General features: G+C 38.1%; 1 protein-coding gene across 1 annotated transcript in view; it reads right to left on the reverse strand.

The window, feature by feature from the left end:
- The window catches only part of mctp1a (multiple C2 domains, transmembrane 1a), a 201,687-nt gene that overhangs the window by 38,459 nt on the left and 144,761 nt on the right, over positions 1-18,467 (reverse strand). Inside the window, exons 12-16 of the mRNA XM_036599193.1 lie at positions 17,909-18,011; positions 17,347-17,448; positions 15,926-16,000; positions 13,404-13,523; positions 3,348-3,467 (exon numbers count right to left, since the gene is read on the reverse strand). Of these exons, the coding sequence (XP_036455086.1) occupies positions 3,348-3,467; positions 13,404-13,523; positions 15,926-16,000; positions 17,347-17,448; positions 17,909-18,011 (520 nt within the window). The remainder of the gene's footprint in view (positions 1-3,347; positions 3,468-13,403; positions 13,524-15,925; positions 16,001-17,346; positions 17,449-17,908; positions 18,012-18,467) is intronic.

An 18,467-nucleotide genomic window follows, 5' to 3' on the forward strand; every position in this document is an offset into this window, starting at 1 on the left:
TTCCAAGACAGCACGCCACTTCCCACCACAACACTGAGAAATCCTATCAGACTTCAACAAAGAACATCCTATATTAGTGACAATGTACATTAATCTTCCTGATAGCAGAACATATGGAGCGTCTGGGTGTGTGTTTGTATGTACAAAGCTATATCTTTAATCGCCTATACTTTATAATTGCAACACAAAGCAAAGGCAACAAGGATGTATTACAGTAGTAATGGAGTCAGTAAAACAGATGCCCACACAAACAAGGCGGACAGTCATAAAATACTGAACAAAAAGATCTACTCAGCAAAAAAGATTTGCACAGCATGCATCAAAAGTCCTTCCCACATTAGGAATAACACTACAGACTGACTAATTGAACGATTCAATAGATTTTCCTGTAAAAAGCTTGAGAGATATAGACACTACCCAATGATAACAACTGCACAGAACAGGAAGAGGACACAGGTTTTACATCTCTGAGACAAACACTTTCTTCAGTTATTGCGTATTAGATCATTTATCAAAACTCAACGGGAGAAGGAAAAAACATGAATGAAGTAAATTTTAATATTTCTCCTGGCCTATTCATCATGAACTGATCACATAATGTAAAAGGCACCTGGTGTTTTCAAACTGTTTAGAAAATAAAGAACCAAAAATTGAGTCACATAATTCCTATTTTCCATTAATAATATCCATAGTGTGGGTCATAATACCCCATATAGATGTTTACACATTATCTGGATACTGTATAAGCCTATTAGGAAGTTATGACGGCATGACTTGCATCAAGCTCCTGTCTAACTCTGAGGGAGAGACAGGTTGGACTGCTACACTGTAGTAGCAGCCTGCATTTATGTGTCAGCGGGTTCAGCGGAGGGTTAGATGTAACACTATCTCAAATTATATCCTGCCAGGTACCGGGAGCCTGGCACCTCCACTCAAGTGATGAAAAAATAAATGATAAACTTCTACTAGGGGGATATTTTGAAAGCTCATCACTTAACTGAGCGCTGTCCACCTTCAACACCAAGAGCTGGCAGAAAACATAACCTAGAAAGGATCAGCTTCTTCTTGATAAGTTGCTGATAAATAATTATACAGAGGTAAAAAGTGGACTGTGGACAGAATATAGCAGTGGACACATGGAAATTGGAGCTGATTAGTAGTGCTAATCTCAAACACCTAGTTGTACTTGTGTCTACATATGAGCATGAACGTATAAGCATGGACATTATTGTTCTGAAATATATGTGCATGCATTACATACACGTAAAAGTGTCCAAAAACACTTGAAGTCATTCCCTCAGAGTTCATAATAAAGTAACTTCCCTTTTTAAATGGACTGGGAGAGAGTGGCCAGGCTGTGGCTCATCAGCGGGTTTCAGTCTAATGAAAAGCAGATCCCATGTGTATGTGCATGTGTGTATGTGTGTGCGTGCGTGTTTGTTTATTGTGTCGGCGAGCGGAACTCTTTGGCTCTTGCCAGCCCCACCAGCGGCTCATCTGTTGTGGTTACAGTCGTCAAAATGCAGAACAATAGAGAGTAAGAAAGATGGAGGGATGGGGGTTGGGGTGGTGGTGAGGAGGGTTAAAAGCATTACCCCCAGCTTTCAGACCCTTCATATGTTTCACATCCACGGATCCCCACGCTGTAACCCTTGACCCATTACCTAGCTCTGAAACCCTGACTCCTGACACAAATAGGTCCAAAGGTAACAGAAACAAAGAACAGTGCAATGTGTGAATGTATGGAATACATAATGACGCATTTTTCACCAGAGGGTCCTTAAAGCCATAACAAGAGGTACATATGTAATAAGCAAAGTGTCTGCATACGTTGCCTAGTCCTAACTATGTAAATACGCAATCTTTGCTGTTTACCTCATTCTGCGTTTGATTTATTAGTTCAAATTAAACAGAAGAGAAAAAAAGCAGAGATAAATGCACATAGAAGATGAATACCCAGGTAAATGTATACGGAGTCTGGTTTCAGAATTTTTGCAAACAATGTCGCCATCTACAGGACAAAACAGAAACTGCAAGTACTGAAAAGCAAAAAGATTTGATCTCTCCTTTCTACACAATGCTACCTTTTTCTTTCGTCTGCTCACCTTGACAGTCTTACAGCTGTATAAGATATGAAATAACAGATAGAATAATAGAGCCTATCTAAAAGGAAAAAAAAAACTGTATGTTTCCAGGACACCCAGAATGTAGTTCAAAAGCTCATTCCATTTATTAAATGCGTCTCCTAGATACTTTCTAGGATAGAATTATTCATAGTAGGAACGACTTAGTTTGATAAGCGTAAAACCATTTCCCTAAATTCATTCAGTTATCTCTCAGTAAATCTCTCTTTCACAATTTCAGTAGTAAAACCCCCTCTGAAAAGTCACTAAGCCTTTAGATTTTTTTTCTGTAAATCACCACTGAGCATTTAAACGAAACATGCAATCACACAGCATCATCCCACACTTCACTTGGGTGTTTTTAAAAATCACCTCCACATGATTAAAAAAATATCAGTATTAGCACAGCACTGTTTTGGCACCATTTAATTGGAAAAACACAAATAAACAAGAAACTAAGTGAGTGTCTCAGAATCGCTGGAGGTGAGAAGTTATTATTTCCACCTGTTCTGCAAATGAAAAACATTCATTAAAAAGAAAAAAACTTTTCTTCAGAAAATTAAAAACTCTTCCAGAGTAAACACTGCAATAAAATGGATGATGCTGCTGTTTTAAAACATTTGCAAAAACTCTTCTTTAAGGAGTTAAGCAAAACCTAATTAAGTACAATCTATGCAGTTAAGCAGACTATAAATAATTAGAATATTAAGTCACTATAATTTAGGCAGATTGTTGTATTTTTCTTCTCTTTTTCTATATTGATCTTAGATTTTTCTTACATTCTGATAAATAAATGTGCACCTTAGCTACTTATATAGCTATTTATGTAAACCTAGTTATAATTTAAAACATCATTGGAAATTATTGAAAATATTACTATTTGTAAGTATATGTGAACTTATGTATATATTTCCAAATTGCTTTTCCTAACCAAGTTCCATAAGCAAAAATTTTCAATCTGGAAAAACAAACCAAGAAAAAAAAATGCATATTTTTATATTACGTTTAACTCCTTTGTGTGGAATTCCAGAATCTAGAATTGCCTTGTATTAAACTTTAGCAAATATTCATTATACCTTGTAAATGTAAATAGGTTTAAAAATAGTGGTATAGATACTCCAGCTTGTGAATTAAAGTAAAGAAAGGGAGTGTTTGCAGTAGGTTGAGGCAACACTGAAGCAGACTGGGATGGCAGTGAGGGTCAGCGTGTGCAGGGACACTCACCACGTCTCCCTGTCTGGTGTCCTTTCCCGAGGCGATGAGGATGTAGTTCCAGGCCAAGGGCAACAGCAGAGCCAGTGGGATCATGTAGAGCTCAAAGTTCCACACCACTACTATGAAGAGCTGCGGAGACAGACAGAGAGAGACGGAGCGAGAGAGAGACAAAAGGCGAGACATAAAAGAACTGATCAGAGGGAAGCTTGCGCAGGACATTTCTCTAATTCTATACCTCATCCATTTATTCCTCGTACATGTGTACATTAATTTCATTTCACATCACATGATCCCATATTGTAAGTACCTGAAAAGAGTGCTTATATCGTGGTTAAATAGTAGGAAAGTTATGATGTCTAAATTATGCAGTTTACAACCAGATTTGCTATATCTGATGATGTTTTGTTCATCATGAATGAAATTTGAGTAGGAATATCCAAGAGGCCTAATTTTTTTCTCAGTGGTGGCAAATGATAAGCTTGTGCCTTTTAAGTGCATCTGGACCTTAGTGTGAATAATCCTGTATATTTCTCAGTAACACTCATGTATGCTCATCACATCAAAAACCAAGCCCTGACCAGACCCTGACCTTAACCCAATTTAAAGTAACCCGCCAGATACCTCACACGGCTTCAAATGACCAAATGTTCGTGCTCTGTTGAGGAGACGAGGATGCAGCTATACAAGAATAATCCATCCTGTGCCATTGCTGACTGAACAAAGTAACAATTACACATTTTTGTGAATGGATTGAGGTTTAGACATCCAGATTATCTTATCAATCTCTACATACAGCAATTTGTGAATATGCAATATTAATTTGTGAACATCCAAGCAATCAGCTGAAACAGAAGCACATCTTCCACCATAGTTGAATGAATGTGCTCATTCTTAATTAGCAAAACAAGACAATAAAAAATATGCAAGCCCTACCTTAGGAATCCATCTATGTTCTCCTTGTAATAGCTATTAATCAAAAAGCACACTTACAAAGAGGGACATGCAAGTGCTCATCGAAAAAAGCACAAGACTAAGATGAAAATTTCCACACATTGATTATTTTTGCGAAACATATTTACAACTGAATATGAAGCACAGCAGGGTGTGACAATTTCATTCACCCATAATAATAATGAATCTGGCAGGATGAAACAGCTGATGAGTTATGATGTTTACTACAATGAATATTAATGCAGTGCGAATGTAAGATTGCCGGAGAACAAAAAGAGTATGTTGTTACGGATAACGTGTCAGTTTTCAAGCCGTTAAAAACTTTATATTGTAAAAAGCCTGCTCCATTGCTAGATACTGCAGCACAGAGAGGTCTCCTACTGATGGCCACAACCTTCCCCCACACGTATACCACACAAACAGCAATATGGCCATACATGACTTCAGCACAGTCCTGCACTTTCAGACAAATGTCTAAATACAAAACAAAATACAGAACAGTTTTGTGCCAAAGTTTGAACACTTCCAATCAAATCTTGTGAAAAAAACACAGCGTCTACATGGAACAAACAGAAATATGGTATTTGTCTGCAAATTGTAGTGCACAATTTCTCTATATTTGCTGAGTGTCAAAAATTTTCCACACATTTTATTTTTTATATTTTAGATTTTTTCTCCACTATGTTAAATTCAGCAAGAGTAATTATGCAGTAAAATGTGTTGAATTGTAAATATGTTCTCTGTAGAGTAAGTGTTAACTTCTTTTCACTCAGAAAATCAACAAAACATGTCATCTGACCAGGGTGCCAAAACTTTTGCATACAACTGTAGATCACAATATCTGAAGGATTTTTTTGTAATACACAAAGCTGAACCTTCATCATATATATGTATATATATATATATATTATATATATATATATATATATATATATATGTATTCACACACACACACAAACCTGCTTACTTATAACATCTACCGCCTAAACTAAACTACAGGCTGAGATGTAAATGTGCTAGAAGACACATTCAGGCATGATACGACGCAAACTGAAAAATGATGAATCTTAGTGTACCATAACAAAACAAAGATATAAACGATGAATTATAGATGAATTGGCCAAAGCATTAGCATAATGCTCAGAGCAAAATAGCTTATTGTAATGGGCCGAGGTGTAGCATGTGGTAGCTAGAAAACAACATATTACTGTTCTTTTGGGTTTTTTGTTTTCTTCCTTTAATAAAGAAGTGTTCAGGGAATAGGGAAGAGTCATTTTCAATAATTCAACAATGTTTACAGGCAACACACGCACACACACCAGCCAATCAAATTAAAAGAATTCACACACACACACACACACACACACACTCACACACACACGCACCAGCCTACCTGTCTTCCAACCTCAACATCTTTCAAGAATCTCTCTCTCCTTTCTCTTTGAATGAGCATGGCATCGCTTATGCCTTCCATGAAACATCACGCTCTCTCTAGCACTTTCACTCAAGAACAGTGGTGAGTCTTAGCCACATTTATTCCTGCTGCGCTCTAAATCTCAGTGTGAGGCACAAATAAAAATACTATGATATTCAGTTCAAACCCACTACAGTGAAACCTTTCTGCCGTGGAACCAAACAAAATGCTCCAAAAATAGCCTCAGGTAAAAAGAGACTTCTTCAGGAGACGAGAGCCATTTGCAGTGAAATGCTTTTCATATTTCATCAGTCGGCATTATTATTATTTATTTATATATTTTCTAATTTATATTACCTTTTCCATCTATTTTACTCCACTCATTTTGTCCAAAATACACCTAATGAATGGCTTAGAAATCTCCCACTTCACAACGGCACTTACAAATCCCATTCTTTGTCTCAGCCCTTCAGTGTCCGTCTTGTTTTCATATGCCCGGGGGTTTATTTAACCTGTCGCTGGACGCAGTCCCTGGAGTTTGGATATTCCGGCGCTTGATTGACGGCCGATGTTAGCCGACACCTCCGGCCGCTCTGAGGTGACCCTTCTCCCTTTCACACAGCCCGGCGGCCTGAGGAGAAGTGGCCCAAAGATTCGGGCCATTCTCCCAGAGCAGGGGCCCATTTTCACCCCTATCCGCCCTCCTTAGGGACACAAGCCCCCCAAGAAACCAAGCAAAAGAAAGGGTCTAGCCAAAGGAACATAAAAAAAGAAACCAAATCTGCAAATGTGCGATTGCAGGCTTTGACAGAAGCCATCCAGGTAGACACAACATCAGCCTCCAACAGTCCAACAACCTGGATGTGCATGGAGAAGCCACCGTGCCTGGTAACTCAATTCATTGTGTGGGATCAGCACTGTTCTGGTCAGTGCACACCACCAAAACCAGTGCACCTGCAAAATCTGCATCTAGTCAAGTAATTCAGTTTTCACTGAGTAATGCATTATGCATCACCAATGAAAAACCACGCTAATCTTTATTCTAGCCTGCAATGCATCCAAAGGATGAGAACTATGGAACACAAGCTGACACAAGCTTTAAAACAAAATTAAATTTAATTAAAAAATCTTTCTTCAGTGTACTATAACAAAGGTAAGTCAACCAACAGCTTCCGGTAACACCGAAAAGTTACATGCATAATTAATCAAAAAAAGCAAGTATGTTTACACTTTAGCCTTTATTTCAGACATTAGTTTTGTAAGCAACAAAGCTTTGGTTCAGAAAGATCGTTGGTTCTTTAGTCAGTGGATTTCTAATATTCCAATTCTGAACTAGCTCTCAAATCACACCACTGAACCTTACAGCTTCTTTATAATTAGGCTACCGAGACAAGCTTAACTCCAACACTTTTCAAACTGAATATCTGTGCACATGTTAGGACCTCTCCTAAATCCTTACCTAAAATTAGAGCACTATAGTCAAGTTAAAAGGTAGATGCTCACCTGCCCAATACTGTGTAATTAGTGCTTTTTGAATAGTCCTTGTTGTATATTAATATACTTCTCTGTTTAATCACTACAGCAGTGCTAATTCATTTTAGCACTGATAAGTAGGTTACAGCCATGTTCATCTGCCATATCAAGCACCGTTTAAGTTTGTTTTAATATCAATTTGATTTTGCACATCAATCACAATACACTTGAGATGAAGTCCCTTGTCAAAACTATTGCTCTGACTTTTATAGAGAAGTAAGCGAAACAGCCAAGTGTTTCAAATTCTCCTCGATATGTAATTTTTTTTTTTTTTTGGAAAAGAGAGTGGACTCTGTTTTGGCAGTCGATTTTAATATCATTTTGGCACTTGCCGTTCTGGAGTGGGGTATGAGCACTTTGGAGAATGCATTTGAGAATTAGCACATTAAAAGTGTGTTACCAACACACCCCACAACAGCCCTTCTACTTGGAATCGAGAAATTGAGTCATCATAGTGGTGTTGATTATTTTAAATGGTGCCAACGGTGGAGAGAAATATGCCAAATGAGAGGCTGATTATGGACGTCAATAACTCATCTGGGTTTTGGCCGGGCCCTCGGTAAGAATGCTCCCGATGAGTGGGGCTGCACTGCCACCTCCTGGCATTCTGGAAAACTGGATTATTTGTCAACATGCACTCAAGCTTTGTTAGGATTTATCAAAAAAGACAGAATTACAACTTGCTTGTTTCTGTTCAGGAAAGGGTTCAAAAATGAAATGTTCAATAATATGTGCCACTTAAAATTCTTAATTACAAAAAAGCAACTACTCCTCTTAATCCTTACATAATCAAAATTAACGTGATAAATTATCATTTATACAACTTTGCCAGGATTTGTCAAAGTAGATAAAATTGCAACTGCCAGAAAGTACTTTGTTCAGGAATAGGTTCATTCAATAAAGCTGTTATATCTAACACTAAATTCTTGATTATACAGAAAGTATAGGAGATGGATAGTGCCTCATTATCCTCAGATAATCAGAATTAGCATCTGCTGAATTATCTCATCATTCAATAAACTTCTGTCATGAAGTATAAAAATAGACAAAAAAGTATCAACGTGTTACTATGCAAGAATGGGTTCAGTAATGCAGTTACATGTAACACTTTACACTCTTAATTACACAAAAAAGTGACAAATAGCTCTGTATTATCTGTTATTAAAATTGACAGAATTACAGGTGTAACAATTACAAGTGCTGGAATAACTTTCTGTTTATAATAAGGTTCATTGACAAACATTCAATCGTGTTTGCTATTATATAAGTTATAATATATAAGTTTAAGTAACTTATAATTACAAAAGAGGGCCAATGGATACTTCTTGCAAACTCAAAACTGAATTTTGTTGCTGTCAAAAAAAAACACCATTTTTTACACTGTGTGAAAATTTCATGATCACCGGACTGACAAAAATGCATCAAAATTGCTTGGAATATAATTTACTTACATTAACTTTATTTAAAACTAAAGAATGTTTTTGCCTTCTTCTGTAAGCTCCCATCTTAGAGATCCTTTTTTTTTTTGGACAGTGAGGATTTGGTGCTCATTTACTCAAACTTTGACAGGATTTTTTGAAATGGACACAACTGCAACTGGTAGAAAATGCTTGCTTCTGTACAGAAATAAAATCAGTAATAGAATGTTGAATGAAGTAGTCGCATCAGTTATAATTCCCTTTTAATTCATAGAAACTCGGAACAAGTAATGAGTGAATCAACATTTACTCAACTTTAATAGCAGTTCCAATATCACTGTTAGAAAACACTGACAAAAAGGATTTCCCATGTACAAATTTTGAGTATCCAGGGATCCAATAATTTTTAAACTAAGAATTTAAGTGGTACATATTATTAAATGTACCATTTGTTAACCCTTTCCTAAACAGAAGCAAGCATTTTCCAGCACTTATAATCCTGTATTTTGATAAAAACAGACAGAACTGCTTCTGATCAAGTATGCGTAACATTCAGGGATGTGATCACATATGTAACATTTCAAATTAAAAAGTGACATGTAGTTACTCATAACTAAGAACTGGCAGAATTAGCATTTGATAAATCCTATTTTTTTTAGAAACCTCCACTACGCCCTTGTATGTGCTTAGGGAAAACTCACCTAAAGTGAAAAGGTGTCACTTTGAAGAAAACAGTGTGAGGTCACAAACGTAGACACACACACACACACACACACAGGAGCATTTGTTCCTCTCTTCCTCTCTTTTTTTTTCTCAGATGGGTGTATTTTATCTAAATGCAAAGCAGGTGAGGGGCTGCTCCAGTTTCGTGTAGCAGCAGCCTCTCTTGTCTGTGCTCTCCCACTGATAAGAGCCCTACTTTAGCCCACATAAAAGAGCCGGGTATCATTTCCTTACCCCCTCCTTCCAATAAAGCCTCCTCAGCCAGTATACACACACACACACACACACATCCAAACAGCACTCTTATTCCCCATGCTACTCAATACCTGCTCTATTTGCTCCCAATTCAGGGCCAAATTGCAGCTAAAGTTACGGCAAATTTGTTTGGAGGAAGAGTTGGTGAGGCTTGGCCGCTCCAGGGCGCAGAGAGGGCCAGAGCCAGAGAGAGAGAGAGGAACGCACAGGGCGAGCTGGCACACAGCGGGCTTTCTCAACCTGACACCACTGCTGCCAACAATGGCTCACTTTCACAGCGGACGGATGGGTGGCGGCATGCTCAGCTTACAGGTGTTCACTTAGAGCTTTCTACACACAAACTTCAGCAGGTAGTGCAGTCATGAATGGTTGGCACTTCACCTTTGAGTGCATGTATGCATCAATGTTAGGGGTGTAAAAATGATGTGTCATGATTCAACTATATTAACTTTTTCATTATGCACAGTCCTGTTTAATAGACCACCCTTCATTTATTAGATTTCCAGACAAAATGACCATTAAGGATAGGCTATTAATTTTTCAGATTTTATTAAGATATTTCTGAGGGGATAAGATGTTAGATAGTCCATGTGCATAAGGAAGAGAAAGTCAAAGAAACATAAAAAAAACAAGTTCCAAAACTGACTGTTAAAAAAATTAACAGAAAAAATGGGACCCCTAACAACTGTGCAAGATGAAGACCAGCAAAACTCTAACCATCAGATAAACAGTACTTAAAGTTTTCATCTTTGAGAGATAGGAGTAAATCAAGCCAATCTTGTTTCATTTTCTGAAAAAATCCACAAGTGTTTCTGTCCATCTTTTCACTGTGAGAAGAAACTCAACACTACGGATCTGAAAGGATGTATAGCTGTCAAGAAGCTGTTACTGTACAAAGGAAATAGACAAAAAAAGAAGCTGCTGGTGTTCTTAGAACAATTGACCGACCACCCCAGTGTGCAGACTTCAACACTGAATGGAATGTGTTTGGGATTTCTTGTCATGAAAAGCAGAAAATGCAACCAACTCCTACGACTGAACTTTGGAAGTATGGAAAAATATCCCTGCAGATTTATTTTAAGAGCAAGTCTCCTGAAAAGAATGGAAGCTGTAATAAAGGTGGGTGTTTAATGTCTGTTTTGACTGGAAATCAAATGAATCGTCTCTGATTTTATACAGTACTTTATAACACATGAAGTATCAAGGTAAAGTATGCAACAAAATAAATATTTTATTCTTTTTTTCAAATATAAAAAAGGAAGTAAAGCATCTGCCAGTCGGCAAAGTTTGATAAAGCATTTTAGCTTGAATCGTCACATCACAGCAGTCTGAATTAAACTGATTTTAAGAGTGTACTGATTTTTCTATTTTGGCATATATAAACAGTCAAAAGCTTGGGTATTGTTTTTATAGCTTAAATCCTACTACAGCGTAAATATCTGCCCTAGTCATCTGTATCTTCAGTGTATTTTTTAAAGTAATTCAAGAGTCATATCATAGTAATCTAATCAAACCTTGGAGAAATGCATTTATTGATGCATTAAAACTTCAGGTTTGAAGTTGTTATAGGTAGCGTGGCCATGAATGGTTAGCACCAGTATCAATGTAGATCTGCACCTGCATCTGCACATCCATACAAAAGGCCACTGAAATCAGATACTGAACACAACAGTTCCCATCACAGTATAGGATATGCACACATTACTTCCAACAAAAAAGTTCGAACAAAACCAGTAGTTCTCAACTTTGAAAGAGTTGCAAGCATCACAGCAACTCACAACAACAACAACAAATTGGTAACCTAAAAAATTCTAATAAAGCCGTGTCAAAAGGTACCGACCTAAAAATACCAGAATAGCAAATCACAACACTCGCTTCACCTCACAGCCATTTTCATCTACACTGTGTTAGCATTCCCTTTGCTGTGGCTAACCTTTGTGTAGGAAGAGGTAGCGGTTCTGCAAAAGCAGCCACGCTGTTGTTTCACAGTGTATAATACACTCTGTGTGTTAAGCTGAAGTCTGTCGAAACTTGGCAAAGCTACACAGCTGGGGATATCAACAGTGCTGCACGAAATCACCTTGACCAGATGGCTGGCGATAAAGTTGTTCTTAAAGTAATGAATTAAGCAATTAAGAGAGCTCTTATGTATTAACATTAAGACTACAACTATTAATAATTAAATAAGTTCTAGGAAAATAATAACTTATTCAATAGAAGAAGCTGATTTGTATTGTTTTGTTTTTCCCAACCAACTTACTCTCCCTTTAATTAAGGATGCACAATGAAAACAGAATTATATCAGTATCTGCAGACATCAGATAGATGTCTAGATTTGACCAATAATTCCAACTCATAATTGATGGAGTATTTATTGTACTCTGGAATACTGTTTTAGTAATGCTGGGCTAATCCATGTGCATTTAGTCACTTTCTACATTTTAAAAATGTTTATTTTTTTAGCAACAGTATCGGCAAACATGTACATGAAAGATATCAAATATCAACCCAAAATTCCCATACTGGTACATCCCTAGAGAAAATGAGACACATCGGACATTTAATGGATTTGGAGATAAATTACTATGCAATCATTTTCCCCTAAATAACTAAACAACAAAGAAGCAGGTGTGACCTCGTGTTTTTAGCAGACTCTCTTGACATTTCTTTCTCTGACATTTTCATTCATGCTTTTTTTCTCTGCCCAACAGCTGAGAAAGAGTAGAGAAAAAAATGTTGAACTTAAATGTTAACTGATCGATACAGACGCCCCCATCCCTCCTCCCCTGCCTTCTAAACTGTAGCAAAATTAAAACGTGTCAAGCGGCAAATGTTAACGGCCGACGCGGGCAGCGCTTAAAGACACGTTAACACTAAAACAGACAGATCCTGCTGCATATTATGCAGTGCCACAGAGCAGGATTAGCACGACTGTCCTGTTAGCATTCAGTCACACAGCGAGCTTCGGAGAGGGTGTCCTTTAAGCAACAGCTCAGCTGTCCAATTATACTTCCTGCGTTCTCTTCACTATGCAGCAGGCTAGTTTGCAGAGAGACAGATATTAAGGGTGGGCTATCCGGGAAAAATAGAACATCATGATACTTGAAGATACGTTCGCAATCCACACTATATATCATGATATTTATTTGAACAAAATGCATAAGTAAAACAATTATGAAAAACTGTAAATACAATTGTTTTCTCTCTTTTTGTTTAAATTATATGACTGTAAAAAATACTTAAGGATTAAGCAAAAAAATCCAGCTGGCAAAAAGATAAATAAAAGAAAGCATAATCTAAATAAAACTTCCTATTACTACCTGTTACTATGAAGTTTATGCAGTTTCTATACACTGGTTGTTGTTTACAGGCTCTTCCTAATTGGTCTAAATCTTCTTTATAATACATGTGGTTGTTCAGTTGGCCTAGAAGCACGGACGATACCGAAAATAATAGCAAACTTTTTTAGCACAAAAACAACATATTATCACATTTCCCACCTCTAAGAGATATAGCAAGAACTTTTGTGCCCCATTCCTCCAATTTGCATAGAGATAAACAGCTGATTTTGCTTTTGCTTTGGCAAAAACTGGAAACATTTAATGTCAAATCAGCAGCGTGATATGAAAAACAGGAAATGGTTACGTGAGTGAATCAAGCTGATACCTGGCACAGTTTAGTTTCGCTCTCTAAGCCGTGCCAGTACTGCGAGGCCTGTTAAGAGTGTGCGAAAATGTGTATGAGTGCAAATGTGAGTGTATAGCTCCTTACAAGGAAGGCACAGATGCTCCTCTGAGGAGACTCCCACTCAAAGCAGCTGTTGATGTAGCAGCCAGCGTTGATGAGGAACATGATGCAGCGCCTCACTCTGTTGAAGTTCTGCAATAGCAACTGAAGGAAAAAGAAACACTTTAGTCATGCCTTAAAACAGGAGTCATCAGCTCTGGTCATGGAAGACCAGACTTCAACAGAGAGTTGTGATTTCCCTACTTCAAATGCCAAAGCACACTGACCCAACACTGCCCAACAAACACTAACATCCTAATATTAGTAGCTGGGTTTACACCATTCCAGAACAAGAACTGACAATCAAAAGAATCAGTGTGAACAAGGGGGCATTCTAGGAAAGTGTGATGAGGATGAACATTCCAGAACACTGTGTATTAGGGGGTATTCTAGAACAGTGTGAATTGGGTGAAGATACTTGAACACTGTGGATGGGGGAGAACATTTTAGAACAGTGTGAATTGCAGAGAATAGTCTAGAAGAGGGCAAATGGCAGACAACATTCTTGAACAGGGTAAACACCAGACAACAATCTGGAACAGTGTCAATGAGGGAGAACATTCTAGAACAGTGTGAATGGCAGAGGACATGCTGGGACAATGTAAATTGGGGGCTGTGTAAGTGAGGGGGCATTCTAGAACTGTGTGATTAGAGTGAATATTCTAGAAGTACAAATGAGGGGACATTCTAGAACTGTGTCATTAGGGTGAACATTCTAGAAGTACAAATGAGAGGACATTCTAGAACTATGTGATTACAGTGAACATTCTAGAACAGTGTGAATGAGGGAGCATTCTAGAACATTCTAGAAGTACAACGTAATAAAATAGTAAGAATGGGGGAGAATATTCTGGAATGTTGTGTATGTGGGAGAAAATTCTAGAGACAGTCACACACAGGTACAGCATATCAACTCTGTTTCTCGGTGTTTGCTGGAAAACACTGGGTTGGTGTGCTCTGGGCTAACACACCTATTAAACTTGGTAATTAATAGCTGAGATTAATCAGATGTGTCTGAGCATGGAAATCACCAAACTGTGCTGGACTCCAGCTGTCCAGAGCTGAAGCTGGACACCTTTTGCCAGCCCCTACTGGACAGACAACAGAAACTGGACAGACAAGCCAAACGCACCCAACCGAGGGCTCACATTTATCTAGACTGCTTTTTGTTGCAGAAACTTTTTGTTGGCTTTCCAGGTGTCCTGCCATCGATGTAAGATCTGAAATAAGTTAAGTTGTATAAACAGGCTTCAGTAGGCATATTAAGCATGTCTACATTGGGTATAAACTGCTATACAGAACAAATTATGACAACAAGGCTCACAATAAGTGTGTTTTGGCAACTGTCACATCGCCAATTGCATCGGGGCGTCTGGCATGCAAAATGTGGTAAATAAACGGGAGCGTTCGAGCCACACTTTGTAGTCCCACGCCGGTTTTGGCAAACAGTCAGAGACTGGAAAAGCACTATTGTCCCATGGCATTGTTATCTAGGAATAACACCAGAAAACTGAACCAACTCTAAACGACATTTCAGTCAAACAGAGATTGCAGCCAACAGACAGCCAGGAGGCAACTTATATTCTTATATTATATTCTGTATATGTTTTAGACCCATTAAAGAAGAATATGCTGTATTTTTCATCCCTTTTAACAAAATGGCATTATGCATAATTCAGAATCAGTCTGAACTGCAAATGACTGCTGTGTTCTGGTGTCCCTACCAAGATGAAACACACATAGCCTCGTAATGGCGGGCTTTGATCATAGCAAATATCTGCATTTACTTTGCCAGACTCAGAGACTCTACCTTTAAACTAGGCTATTTTGCTTGCCATTTGGGACCAATCAAGCAGGAGTAAAATGAGAGGTGAAATAAGACACAAAACAATGGAAAAGTATCTGATACTGTAATATAACATTATAGAGATTATACTGGCAAAATACATATGTTTATTATGGAGTGCCAGAAGTTTCAAAGAAAGTTGAATCTGCTGCCTTTCCTTTCAAATTTCTTTTTATGGCTACTTGATATCTTTCTTACAAGCGCAAGCACACTCTCACATGCACACACACTCTTTCCCTCTCAAAATGGCAAGACAGGCTAAAAGAGAGACAAAGTGCCGAGCGTGCACTTTCTGGATCTCAGAATGGCTCGACTGTGCTGTGAACTCCGTATGTGTGTGTGTGTCAGTGACAGGCCTGATTTGGGACAGCCCCTCCAATTCAGCTCTTTGTCCGAAGGGGACACATTGAGCGGGGCCGACAATGAAGTGCATTGCAGTGGTGCCACCGAGGGCCAAGCTAAAGGATGGCCAATCTACTTATGCACCCCCACAACTGACAGCATGACATTTCTATTCAGTGGCTCCAGAGGAGAGGGACCAGAGAGAGAGAGAGGAGAGCAAGGGAGAGAGTGACACTGTTGTCTATATTGTGTATCAAACATACTCTTCTCTTGAGTAGCAGCTATTAACATGGTGCTTATGGTGGAACTTTTTTTTTACCTGTTTAGAAACTCGAGGCTCCTCTTCAATGTACTTCTGCTCGATGGGTATCAGTGTCCTGAGACCAGCTTTCACCTACAAACAAACATCTCTTTAGGATAAAATGCATGGAAAGATGAAATTAAAATGATTTTGTTTAATCCTTAGATGTTGCTTCTGTCACCAGCAATAACAAAAAGTATAGCGCATTATTTGGTGAAGTCATTCGTAGTGACACAAGTGGAGGAATTCTGCCAAAAGTGCAGATTCTACACTTTCCATCAATGCCACATTTGTGGTTTTAAGTAGAAGGGAATATATATTACTATTCCAAAGTGTGGAATCATTGTTTTCAATAACAAACTAAAACACATTTGTTGAAGATGATCACAGCTCTACCACTTCAAAGTTTTCAACTATTTTTTATAAAGATGTAAGTAATGAAGAAATTCTAGATGTGTTCAGAATGATAAACAGAACGGTAGATGATCTTAGAATAAGTGTGAAAGCTGTAGAATATTGAAGTTATAATAAAATTAATATCCAGAATGTCTCATATTTGAAAAGTGGTGATCAAATGTCAAGGCACATAACTTACCAAGAACCTTAAAACCTAAAATAGATAATTACAGTGTATTATATATCATTTACACATTATATTAGCATTTAATAACTTCTTGATCTTCAAGATTTGAACTTTTTGATTAAAATATTTAAAAAATATATTTTGGAGTCTAACCTGTAGGATTAAACTACACTATGTAAATTATTATTAAACAAGAAATAACAGTAATGATTACTGAGTGAGTTCAAACTTTTGTACAGTGATGAATGTTATTATGGTTTCAATCTGATGAAAAGTTATTGTTGTGTCTTGTTTTGTGGAAAGATAACAGAAAAGTAGTGCAAACTGAAACCTGTTGATACAGAATGTATGTCTATGGTAATTCCTTACTTAACTATGTAACTAATCATGTAATTGTGTAATTACATTAAAACTGTAAAGCAAAAAACAGTAATAACTCTCAACTTCTAAAAGTTAAACAATGGCATTACAATCAAAGACCATGGCTGGGGTTTCTTACACACTTGTATACTGTATCAGAATAGTAATACAACGCTAACGACTGATCTCTCCACAGCTCTAATGACTGATCTCCTCCATTTCACATGCTCGGTGCCACATGGCCATGTGCCGCTCTCGTTCCGCCACCTAAAATGGCGGCCGCGGCACGAACAGCGGCACACACACCCACAAACAAAAGCTTAAAGAGAAGGGGAGCCTTTGGTAATTAAAGAGAAAACGAGGATGAGGGGGGACAGCCCCATGTTCAAACGACAGGAACGACCACGCTTGAAGGGAACAAACAGAAAGAGAAGAGAGGGAGAGATAGTGAGAGTGTTGGGGGGGCAAGTAAAAAGAAAAAGAGAGAGGGACTTACAGCATTATAAATCACGTCTAGTTCGAGAAAGATGACCCCTTTTGTTGGCCCTGTCAGCTCCTTGCTTTTCAAGGCGTAAGCTTTCCGTTCACCATTTTGGATCTGTGGGAGAGGGACATGACAGCCGTCTGTCTGGCAATACCCAGCTGAATACACTCCCCGCATGACCTTTGACCCCCAGCTGCTGCATCTGACAGAGAGCCCAAAACAACTGTGGCGGCTCTGACAAGTACCTGTTCATTACGCCCCAACCACTGTCAGCCGCAAATTAACTATCCTGGGGGATCAGCCTGGGAGCACATATTACGCTCTCCTGCTTTTTTCCAGTCTCCTCCTTTCTTTTTTTTTCTATTTGATAGTGGTGCTAGTTTTATCAGTCTCTTGTAGCTTTTCCCACCTAGAAGTACAATGACCGAAACTGGACAATTCCCAAGACATTTATCTATTTTTTTGTTAATTTTTCCAATCAATATTTCCCTATTTGTTTAAAACTGAATTAGTTATGAATACTAATATGTGGATTCACTTTTTATGAATGTAACTGAAGCACTTCAGGACTTACGCTTAATAGCGGAATGGCCACTTTGCCCAAGAAGTCAGCGCTCCGGTCTCGATCCTCGTCGTAAACCGTAACTTCCAGCACGGAGTGAATGTCTTTCACGTTGCTAGTTGAAAGACAAAATCAAAATGGGAGTGGGGGGAGGAGGGAGGAAAAGAAGTCATTGACTAATATTAAACATCGAAAAAGATCTTTGAAGTCATGGCAAAAAAAAAGAAAAAAATTGATTCATTTAAAGCCTTGGTGACAGTCTCCATTGTGTGAGGGTTAAAAAAAGATGCAGCGATTCTCCCTTTGAAATGCTATCTTTGAAAAGTAGGCTAAAGAGTGGAAGAAAATGAGGTTATTCTTAAAGAGACGGGCACTCCAAGGAGAGGCTAGATTACCCAGCTTTCTATGGGAATTCACAAATGAATTTCCAGCCGGGCAGATTGAAAGATTATGAAAAAACATCAATGGAACAACCTCTAGATTCCAAACTAATATGAGAAATTATGTATGGCACATTACCATACAGTACAATGATTGAACTTGCACAGGGAGTGTAATTTCATCCTGAGGT

Source organism: Colossoma macropomum, unplaced genomic scaffold, assembly GCF_904425465.1.
Source record: "Colossoma macropomum unplaced genomic scaffold, Colossoma_macropomum, whole genome shotgun sequence".
NCBI classification, from domain to species: domain Eukaryota; kingdom Metazoa; phylum Chordata; class Actinopteri; order Characiformes; family Serrasalmidae; genus Colossoma; species Colossoma macropomum.